Below are 12044 nucleotides of genomic sequence, written 5' to 3' on the forward strand. Positions count from 1 at the left end.
GGTTTAAGAATGTATTTGCATTTTGACTGTGGTCTCAATTTTTGTGGTAAAAGAATTAGCCGCAAACCAATTAAGGACATGCATGTGGTTTTCTCTGACTGGAAAATATTCAAAGATGCCCTACTTGCTACTTACCCATAGTTGCCATTTTCTTATTTTTACATTTGAATTCTTACTGAGCATGAGGTTGGCATACCTTAAAAGCAATTCTCTGTAATTTATTTATATTCTGCCTTATTTCAGAAGAAATATAAAGGAACTATGTAAACACCTCTGAATTTAATGGAATGATTTGATTTCAGCTACAAGTAATATAAAAGACATTTCACTTGTTGAAATATAACAACTTTTAAGGTTTCATTTGTATTCTTTAGAATGTGTAAGTCATGTCACAAATACCTTTTGATTAATAATAATTATCTGTTTCATAAACCCTTTATTATGCATGAAACCACCTGCTCCATGCTTCCTTATCTCACCAACTCACTTATCTGATTTTACTCATGATAACGATGTTATTCTTCCTATTGCACAGATGAGTAAACTGAAGTACATAGAGGTTAAGTAACTGGCTCGATTCCCACATTTTATCAAGGGGCAGAGCCAGGATTTGAACCTATAGATTTTTTTTTAAAACCCAAGCCCTCTGCTTTTCATCACTATGACATGTCCTTGTCCTCTCATGGCATTCGTAGTAGTTTCCCTGCTGCTGAGAAGAAAGAGGCAGCACCGGAAAATATGCACTGAGGGTTAAAAACCTGGGCTGAACTAAGGTAGTTGGTGCCACCTGCATGCTATGGAGACCGGTCACCCCTACCCACGTTTCCCTGTCAGCCTTAGAGAGATTCTTTGACTGCCTGCTGAGATTATCCTGCTCTGGTAGTGATAGGTTTAAAATATAGATATTCTATAATTTTTGTATTATTTTGATTCATAAATGTATTTATTGCTTGGTAGTGTGAGGCTGGTTCCTCTTTGCCTCCCTGGAGTTCTGTGTCTCAGCAAGCATGCCACTCTGGATTCTAACAGATCATAGTGGCTGGCAAGTTATAATCTTGGCTGGGAGAAATTCGGGAGATGTTGAATAGACACACAATGGTAATAGGACATTAAGTGCAGCCTGTAGGGATGAAATGATTGTGAGTTTTAAACTCTTCCTTCCCCACAAATCCTATCAAGTCAGCCTCCCAGGACAGAAAAAAGTTGATGGTATTAAAGAAATCAAGCAGTGCTTGCCTCAGCAACACAAATACTATAATTGGAATAGTGCACAGAAGATGAACATGACCCCTAATCAAGGATGACAAATTTGTGAAGCATTTCTATTTGTTAAAGCTAAGAATATAGGATACTTGTCTTTTCACCTGTGTTCAAATTCCAAGGTTATTTCCCTCCAAAGTAGTAGATCTATATTAAGTTAGGTTCCACAATGCAATAAAATTAATGTAGGAATCTACAAGTAATACCAAACAGATAATAGAGATAAAGCCTAAACCATGGCCACAGCTATCAAAACAGGAACAAAAGATAAAATAAGAAAATTAGGGGCGCCTGGGTGGCGCAGTCGGTTAAGCGTCCGACTTCAGCCAGGTCACGATCTCGCGGTCCGGGAGTTCGAGCCCCGCGTCAGGCTCTGGGCTGATGGCTCAGAGCCTGGAGCCTGTTTCCGATTCTGTGTCTCCCTCTCTCTCTGCCCCTCCCCCGTTCATGCTCTGTCTCTCTCTGTCCCAAAAATAAATAAACGTTGAAAAAAAAATTAAAAAAAAAAATAAGAAAATTGGGGCACTTGGGTGGCTCAGTAGGTTAAGCATCAGATTTCACCTCAAGTCATGATCTCTCAGTTTGTAAGTTTGATCCCCACATCGGGCTCTCTGCTGTCAGCGAGGAGTCTGCTTTGGATCCTGTCAGCACCCCCACCCCCACCCCACTGCCCCTCTCCTGCTTGTGCACTCTTTCTCCCTCAAAAATAAATAAACATTTTAAATAAGAAAGGAATAGTTAAATAAATGCTTCACCTTCTTTGGTTGAAGGGTAACAGAGAAAAAGTTGTTAAAAATGGCAAACTGAGGACATCAGAAAGGCAACCTGCTGTTGACAACAATGAAGATACCAGCAAAAAGTGCTGATGTGCATGGAAAGATAATTCAGTTATACATATGCTATAGTTCTGTCTTAGGCAGATATCCAAATGCATCTCCCAGTGAGACTGCAGATATTCAGTAGCTATACACATGAAATAGTAATAGAAACCAAGGTGAGTGAGCTGAGGGAAAAGGCAAGCACCAAGAGGGTCAAGAGTTGACCTTCCCTGTGGTGGGGTTAGAGGAGTATGGAGAGCAATCCAAGTGGAGGGTTGGAGGAGAAAAGATGTCACTAAGCAGGTGTAAGAAAAAGATGTAGGTAGGCTCTCTCACCCAGAAGACAGAGTCCAGGTAGCCAAGGGAAGTTAAGAATTACAAGTAATCAAGAGGGACAGAGGCTACAAAGAGGATCCAGGACTTCACCTTGGAAAGGATGCCATTTTAGAAAAGTAGTTTCAGGGTGCCTGGGTGGATCAGTCAGTTGAGCCTCCAACTCTTGATTTTGGCTTAGGTTATGATCTAATGGTAGTAAGATTGAGCCCCAGGATGGGCTCTGCGCTGGGCATGGAGCCTGCTTGGGATTCTTTCTCCCTCTCTCTCTACCCCTCTCCCACTTGCACTCTCTTTCTCTAAAAAATAAAAAAGAAAAAAAAAAGAAGAGTAGTTTCATGGGAAAACTGAAGGCATAAGACACAAGAAAAGGCTTAAAGAACAAGTGGAAATGGTAACTTGGATGTAGCTGCCAGAGATGTAGAAAATATGACTGAGAAGCTTAAGAAAAGGACATAAAAGGAGTTGGTAGTTCAGGGTTCAAAAAATGTAAACTTAGTGAAGTCTAGTGAAAACACTTTCATGTTATGAATAGATCCAGCTATATATAATGGTGTGTAAGTGTCTGAGGTGGCTCAATGTTTATCTCTGCAGATTTTCCTCATGAGTTCTAAACCGAGAGAAACCAAAAAGCCAGCAGGTGAAAATAGAAATATAATAATAGTTGTGTTTAAATATTTTAAAATATATATTTAAATATTTAAATAACTTTAAATGTTTAAAATATTTTATAATATTTATTACAAATGAAGCTTGTTAATGGAGAGCATGGTTTTGGTATGTAGCAATAGTAAACTTTCTAACATTGGTCTTCCCAGACTTACTGCTCTTGCCCTCAATCACAGCTGGTATTAGACAGCTGCACATCCCCACTTGGAGACCTACTCCTCTAAATCTTACAGCTTATCAGAGAAGACCAATAAAGGTCATTTCTGTGGTCTTCTGACTCCCAAGGGAAAACAAGAGAGAGGAAGGGACTGAGATGCATGTGGCCAGTTCTTCATGAGTAGAATCATGCTCACCTTCAAGAGGGATGAGTGAGCAAGGGAGGGACGAGATAGAACCAGGGAGGTTTAAGGACAGTATCTCCTCACAGAAACAAGAAAAGAAAGGAATAAACATTTCTCAGTACTCCCGCCACCACTTACCCCCTAAAAATATAGTGGAGTAGAAATTTTTAACTGATTAAGTAATCTGTCTGCCCAACACGGAGCTCCAACTCATGACCCCCAGATTAAGAGTGGCATGCTCTACCGCCTGCACCAGCTAGGAGCCCCGGAAAGTTTTAACAGATATAAAAAAGAGGCTCAAACTTGCTGACAGAAGCCAGTGAAGATTAATAAAATTTAGAATTTTAGCCTTAACAAATAATATTTGAAATTTCACCTTAGTGAAATTTAACTTTTTTATTAAATTGGCTGATTAGAGATTGTCACACATCCAATTATAAAAACTTAGATAAACATAATTTGAAGTGATGATTCAATAGCCCTATCTCTTGGGGCACCTGAGTGGCTCAGTTTGGTTAAGCGTCCAACTCTTGATTTTGGGCTCAGGTCATGATTCCAGGGTTGTGGGGTTAAGTCCCACATTGGGCTCCATGCTGAGTGTAGAGCCTGCTTAAGATTCTCTCTCTCCCCTCCTCTGCCCTCTCCCCTGCTTGCACTTGCTCTCTTTCTCTCATATAAAAATTGAAAAAAACAAAAAACAAAAAAACCTCTATCTCTCCAAATTCAGTTCTACCCTCTATCTTCTCCATCCCTTTTAGCAGCAAATGACCTCCTTTATAGTTAAGTGATGGGCCACCAGATCCAGTCAGTTCTGTTTTCAAAATCCACAGGAAGTCTTTCTGATCTGGTCTGCTCTACTTCAAGTTACTGCTTGCAAATTCATGCTCCAGCGTATGAACTTGCTGAACTTTCTGGAAAATGACACACCATTTCATTTATTTGTTTTGGAACATGCTGGGGTTTTTTCTGCCTGGAAGTCTGGTCTTTCCCTACCCCATCCAGATCTTAATCCTATCTTGACCCTTCATGCCATTCTTACCCCTTACTCTAGATCTGGTAGAAATGTCTGACTCAAAGCCCCATTACTGATCTCCTACGCAATGCTCCCTCCTAGAGGGTGTTCATTTATTTCAAGCTCTGTCCAGAGTCGACTTGTGCAGAAGGCACAGTAGGCACAGTGCCCAGGGCTCATGATACTTTCAGGAGTCCATGAAAATGTTTAATTTCATTTAATATCAGAAGAAAAAAAATAAACCTTAGGTCAAAGAAAATGTTTTAATATGTAACGTTAATATATTTGCTTTTATATTGACAGTTGTAAACCATAATCTACATGAACATATATATGTATCTCTATAAAGATACACATATCCACACATATATATGCTTTTTTTTTTCTTGATGGAAGAATGGGTCCATGAAAGCAAAAGGGCTTAATATCCATGAGAGTCACAGTGTGGCCCTGGGTAGCCTTGAATCTATTTTTAAAAATTTTTCAAAATGAAATCAATTTTAATTGATTTTTAAGTAAATGTATTCTGAAAGCAGGCTAAAAAAGTAGCATCAAAAAATTGAGGAGTAACTAATTCAAACCAACATAACCAGTTATCATAATCTTTTTTTTTTTTTAAGTTTAGAGACAGAAGAAGAGCAACAATATCTTTCGTCAAGTTATATTAACATCTCCACTGATTCATTGCAAGGTGGCAAGAAATATTTGGTTTGGGTCCAAGCTGCAAATGCATTGGGCACAGAGAAGTCAAAACAACTGCAAATTAATCTGGATGATATAGGTAAAGAATGAGAAGTAGTATGTCTTTATGAATAAACAGCTAATTTGTGTTGACCTAGTCAAATGAAGTCGAGATGTGAAAGGTGTTCCCCTGAAGTTCCTGCAGATCATGATATGGAAAACAAGAATTATTCATAATGAACCAACCCAACACAACACAAAGATAAGTACTGCTACCATTTTGTTGTATATCCTTCCAGTCTTATTTCTACATTGGTGCATGTGGTTTTACACATATTTATTGAAAATTTCTTATATTCAAGCATTGTTTTAAGAGCTAGGGAGAATAAGATAAGCAAGGTATCCACTGCCTTATGTATCTTACAATCTACCAGGGAAGATGGAAAGAAACAAGGATTATAATAAACTGTGATGAGTCTTATGTTGTGAGTACAACATACCAAAGAATTCTGCTGTATACACTATTTGGAAGTTATAGGTTTTTTAAGTTTAAAAAAAAACCATAAAAAATGGTGAATTATGTAAACATCTCTATATTTACCAGCCATATTTTACAAATGTTAGCATTTTTTGCTTCAGATATTTTAGGCCTTGCTTTTTAAAACTTATAATATAAAATAAACATTATCTTGATTTAATCTACAATATTATTTTTAATGTATGTCTTTAGTCCCTTATTGTTGGAGATTTAGGTTGTTTTCAAATTTTCACCATTATAAACTTTACTGCCATGAACAACCTTTTGGATAAATATTTTCAAAGTAGTTTTTTGCATTTTCCTTAAGAAAAAGTCCAAAAAGTAATTGCCCCTGAGCTTTTTACAGCTACATCCCAGTCCTGAAGTCAAAATTTAGCCAAAGAGCACCAAGTGAATCACCCTCTATTTGGACATCCTAATGCCAGTTATTTCTGTTTTTATTAGGGATGCTTTCAGTAAGCTAACATTTATGGAGAACTTTTTTTCAGTGCTAACTAGTTTTACATAAATTACCTTATTTAACCCTCATAACAACCCTATTTTGTAGAAGAGATTATGGTTTCTATTTGAGGGAACCAACGCTAGGCGGCATCAAAATTTGAGACTATGGAGCTAGGGAGCTCTAATTCCAATATCCTCAACTTCTATCTTCAGTCTTCATTTAAATGCACACTGTTATATGTCAGACAACTTTCCTGCTGATTAATGATCTGGGGGATGTGACATCTTCTCTTGGGGTACAACATGGATATTCTTTGGGGATCACTGGGGTCTTTTTCTGGAACTAATATATCAACTTCTCAACTCCTGTCTCAACTAAACTTAACTATCCCAACTAACAGGATTGGTCTAAAAGTCTGTCCTTAATGCTCTGAATATTGGATTTGAAAACAAACACTGCTGATGATGGTGATGTATTCCACTGTATTATATATTCGTGGAGTTATAGTTCTCTTGACCACGATGTACACATTTTTGTAAATTTATAGTTTGAGGTAGGCTGCCATAATATGCCCCCCCTTTTTTTGTAATATGCTCTTTTCTTAAAACAGGTTCCCCTCAGTGGATTAATGATGTTTAAAGGCTATCATGTATTGTATCATTTTGGCAATATCATTTTTTAGAACTAAATTATTATCAGTAGCATTACAGTTATTATTATCACTGTGAGCTGATGATCTTACTATCTTCACATCCATTTATTAAATGCCTACAATGTTCCAGACAATTAACATGCAAATCACACTTAATTCTGGAAACAATCATACATGGTACTACTGTGCCCATTTTACAGATGAAGAAAGAAATAAAACAATTTGCTCAAGTTCACATAACTAGTAAGAAGGAGAGCCAGATATCATCTCGCTGACTTGCAGTAGTTAATCACTGCCTCACCTCCCATAAAGGGAAAATTGCATCTGGCAGCCACCTCCAAATCGAATTCCCACACCGTGAACCAGGGAGTCTCTTGTTTGGGATTGTTATTCTGCCCCCTTTAAAAAAGAAATCTCAAAACAGACTCTTAAAAATCAGGTAGAAAATACAGGTTGACTGTGTAGGAGGCTCCACCCAACAAAGCCACCAGATAATTAATGGATGAGCTATGCTCACTTGTGACACTTTAAGAATGAGGCACTGCAAGTTAGATAAATGAAACTTTCTATGAAACTGAGGACAGAGGGCTCTCCTGAGAACAATTTTCACATAACAGCTATGGGGTTGGGCTTTAATTAAGTTAGGGAGGCTGTGCTGAAAGGCAGAGTTAATAGTGCAGTAACACTGTGCCAAAGTGACATGTGAGAGGGATACTTCAGCTTCTCCTGTAGAGAAATAAATGCCAGTACAGAAAGTGCAGTGCCTTCTGGCTGCCATTTTTTTAAAATTTATTTATTTATTTTTAGAGAATGCGTATGAGCAGGGGAGGGGCAGAGGGGGGGTGGAGAGAGAATCCCAAGCAGGTTCTGCACTGTGAGCACAGAGACCGACACAGGGCTTGATCCCCAAAATCAAGAGTTGGACACTTAACCAACTGAGCCACCCAGGCACTCCCTGGCTGCCATTTTAACATTAATTCTCACATAGGTAGATTTTTTACCTTTTTGAAAATAAGATAACCATTCTGAAAATTAATTCTTGTATAGGTAAATATATGTTGTTGGAAAGATACTAAACAACTACAAATCTGGTTATTTCAATATAAGTTGAAACTAAACACATGGCATGTAGATGGATTTGACAGTTTTTAAAAATGTAAGATCTGATGGGAATGTTTGAAACCTAAGCAATGAGAGCAAACATTCAACTTTGAGTGGTGTACCAAAGTACATATGCGAGTACTTATCATATAACAGGTTTATTTGAAAAAATATGAGATCATTCAAACCTAAAGGTTTAGCCCTCTATCGCATTGACCTGCCCTGTGCTAATGATGGGGTTTTTGGAGTGTGGAGATTCGGAGCTGATGGCCAAGAAAAAATTCTTGAAGACGTCTTTGGTGCAAAAAGTTGATCTTTATTAAAGCACGGGGATGAGACCTGTGGGCACAAAGAGCTGCACTGGGGTTGTAAAGAGTGACTGCTTATATACTGTGGAGTTGGGGGAGATAAAGTCATGAGGAAGTTTCTAAAAGGGATTTCCATGTGATAGGACCCAGATGACTGGAGGCCTAGCTACCGTCAAGCTAGGGTTATTTTTCCCTCTACCAAAGCATTATCATTAAAATGGTAGGGAGTTCCTAGAGATTAGGCTATTGATAAGATTGCCTTTTTGTAATTTACTAAAATATTTGTAAACTGATGGAGACTAGCAATTTAACCACTTGTTTGCTGTCCTTTCCTTTGTTCTTAGGCAGCCAAGAGTGCCTGAGGAATATCATACATATCCCACCTTGGGGGGAGGGGGAGGGTTATTGTTAGCTTTGCCCTCAGCTTGCCTTATGCCCCTGCATCACTAAGACTATCTTAAATCTGACTTGCTGTTCTATGTACATTTCTCATAGGACTAAAGACTTTTTCTTCCTCCCCAGAGTATTTCTTTCTGCAGAAGGGTCTCCGAATGCTTGTGCTACTAAACTAATGACAGGCCAGACTCAGAGATGGGAGATAAGAGTGGGCGGGTAATTTAGCCTGAGAGTGCTTTAAATGGTCCCAAGTGGTCTCAGAGCCCTGGGAATCATTTCCCTGACTACAGAACCTACGAATACTGATACTTATTACAAGAAGTTTACACTAGCAAAAGGAAATCAACTGTGACATTCAGATGATAAAATCTTTAATTAGACTCCTTTTGCTACTACTTCTTTCCTATGCTAGCTTTAGCCCAAGGATTATAAGACTGTCCTACTAAACATCAAATATTTAATTTTTATATTTCTCTATAAATCATACATCTGGGTATATAGTTTTAGATAATAAGTCATTAATAATAAAACAGTTATATTCCCAAAGAATAATTTATACGCCTAGGATAAATGAAAAGGAAACTAATCATAGAGAGTACTAAGCTACAATAATGGTCCTTAAAAACACACATACAAGGCTATTCAGTTCTTTGTTAAATAATTCGTCTAACAAAGTCATAGGTTTTCATTGTTCTGTTGTGCATATAGGAGAAATGAGAAGTACCAATGATTTTATTCTGTTCAGACACAGCAAGCATATAAGAATTAATGCAGTTTAGAAATACAGAGATTCCAGTTACACCACTACTCTTAGTACAACAAAACAACTAGTAAGATAATCCATCAGAATGTTAGTTTCCTTTCGGAAGTTATTATCACAGAACATGACGATAATTGGTAAAGTCTTAGAGTCTTGTGAGACTTGCTTTGTTCAAATCATAGTTTCAAGTATGGATTTATTTTAATAGAGAACAAACTAAATTAGCAATAGATTTAATTAAGATAATAAAAATATGATTGTGAAAGGTATCAATTTAATGTCTTATCAAATCAGATTCCCCTGATCTAAATTTAGAATGCAAAACTTCATTTTCCCCTAAATAGATGCAGGAAGAAAGAGATACCTTCTTTATCTCTTTTTTACTCTTTTTGTTAATAAGGCCAGGCTTTGGAATTTCATTAGTTTAGGATTATAAGGGAATAGGGGGTGGAGGAAAGGTGGACTACAAAAGTTCCATTTAAAAGAAATGGGAAACAGGTTAAATAGAATTTCATTTAACAGCAGCAGTTTTCTCTTACATAATAGGTTAAAAAAGAAAAATATCATTACTTATTAATTAGATCATGACATTGTTTTTTTAGTACTTTGAGTTTTAACATGTCTATATATGGATATAAAGATTATGGTTTCCCCCTAGGCAAGTTTTAAACTGCTGGGTTTTTATTTATTATTATTTTTTCTAGTGATACCTTCTGCATCCATCATTTCCAGGGCTGAGGACATAAATACGACAGTACCCAAGACCGTGATTCACTGGAATAGTCAAACAACAATAGAAAAGGTTTCCTGTGAAATGAGATACAAGTCTAAAACAAACCAAACTTGGAAGGTAAGCTAACTTTCACTGTGCTTTAGCATGTAAGTAAATGAAAGGAAAGCTAACCCACAATGGACTCATGATGATCTACTTTACATGTTTTTATCTGTTTGATATTCAAACCACTATAGTTTGTTGGGTTTTTTAAAAGTAATCCCGATGCCCAATATGGGCTTGAACTCATGGCCCCAAGATTAAGAGTCATGTGTTCTACCCACTGGCACCCCTCAAACCACTCTAGTTTTAATATTTGTTACCATATGCTTTCAGAATGGAGAGATGTTTCCTGAAAATGTCCTCTTACCTTTATAAGTTGCTAAATAGACAAATGTCCAACTAAGAGAGATGCATCTGTTTGGCTCCTTGTAATTCAGTGACTCCTAGAGTAAAATTTACATCAGTGATGATGAATATAAAATGTAAGGTTTCCATGCTGAAATTTAATAAGCATCTAGGGTAACAACTGTTGAAAAAGAAAAACTTCAGATTTATGGGTGTCTCCTTTTAAATGAAAAAATGCAACTCTAAATGGAAGATTTGTTACTACAATAGGCCTCAGTCTTATGTGAGCCTAAGGTAAAAAGTGAATATCTAAACAAACTAACCATCCTTAAATACCAATGGTAAGTTACCAACTGACTTAGGAGAGGCATAGGTACAAGGTTCGTTAATGAAATCACATGACATGACAGAACCTGTGAACATTATAATAAAAACTCAGTAATTTGAACAATGGGAGAACACTAGTATGACTGAGGGAAAATTTCCAATTTTTGTGTATTTGAAAAGAAATGCCATTTCATATTTTCAAGTACAACAAACTTCATTTAGTCAAAATAATTAAGGCATAGAGTCTCTGGCTTTGCATAATTAAGAGTTATGTATCATGCATGAATTTATCTGCTGTCAGGGAGTAAATGATATGTATTTGGTGATTAGCATGACTCCAAAGCCTCCTATTGTTTCATTATCCTGAACATCAGCTTTGCTGTAGAGCAATGTGTTTAAAGAGTGTCAAGAAGATGAGGGTAAAACTATATTGATTTTATGACATAATTTAAAGACTGTTCTCTAAAATAAATTCATGACACCAACTTGCTTATTTACCCCTGTTCATTTAAGTCAGAAATGTGATCTGAACTTTACAATTGTTTAGATTACACTTACATGTGAATCTGTGCATCGTTTGGTCAATTACCAAGTGAAGATCCTGCTGGACTTGTTGACTAAATAACTGTGACATTTGTGTACATAGCAACCCCATGCTTAAAACCCGGGACAAGCAGGATACAAACAGAACACAACTCCACAGTCAATCCTTTTGCAAATGTGGAATTTAGGTAAATTTGAAAACCCAAATGAAATCCTTAGATTAGTCTTAGATTTTGAGTCAATAGGATTTTATTCCAATAGGACACCTGGTGCCCTTTGTTTAGTGTCCTGGTCATAGGATGATACTGATAATACAAAACTCCTTTATTTGGCATAATTAGGAGAAATTATAGGCTAGAAGAAGGTTTAGAAAATAGAAAGTAATTCTACCATCAATATCTCTGAATAGATTTTCAGAAACCAAGTGTTTTCTGGTTGAAATTCTTGTTCTCTGCTCCCCCTGCTGGTGCTACTCTACCATTGTGAGACTTGGTAACTCAGAAGCAGGTGGAAATGAAGGAGCTGAAAGAATATTTGTTATCTCATATAACCTTCATAACCATCCTTTGGGTTAGGTAAATATCTGCTCCGTTATAGAAATAAGGATGTAGAACTCGAAAGACGTCAAGCCAGGTTTTTCAAACTTACACTGCTAGGACTCTTTTAGACTCTATATCACTTTGGGCACCCAAAAAATATTTGAAAAATGAAAGAACAGCTTTCTATCCAAAGCCTGTATCCTA

At 37.0% G+C, this 12044-nt stretch overlaps 1 protein-coding gene and 1 non-coding gene across 2 annotated transcripts in view; both read left to right on the plus strand.

Moving 5' to 3' along the window:
• IL23R (interleukin 23 receptor) overlaps positions 1 to 12044 on the plus strand; it is a 60539-nt gene that overhangs the window by 20627 nt on the left and 27868 nt on the right. Inside the window, exons 5-6 of the mRNA XM_023258809.2 lie at positions 5054 to 5214; positions 10016 to 10161. Of these exons, the coding sequence (XP_023114577.2) occupies positions 5054 to 5214; positions 10016 to 10161 (307 nt within the window). The remainder of the gene's footprint in view (positions 1 to 5053; positions 5215 to 10015; positions 10162 to 12044) is intronic.
• LOC111562114 lies at positions 1229 to 1331 on the plus strand. The gene has a single exon (XR_002745162.1). It is a non-coding gene; the product is annotated as a U6 spliceosomal RNA (small nuclear RNA).

This window comes from Felis catus, chromosome C1 (assembly GCF_018350175.1).
Source record: "Felis catus isolate Fca126 chromosome C1, F.catus_Fca126_mat1.0, whole genome shotgun sequence".
Taxonomy (NCBI): domain Eukaryota; kingdom Metazoa; phylum Chordata; class Mammalia; order Carnivora; family Felidae; genus Felis; species Felis catus.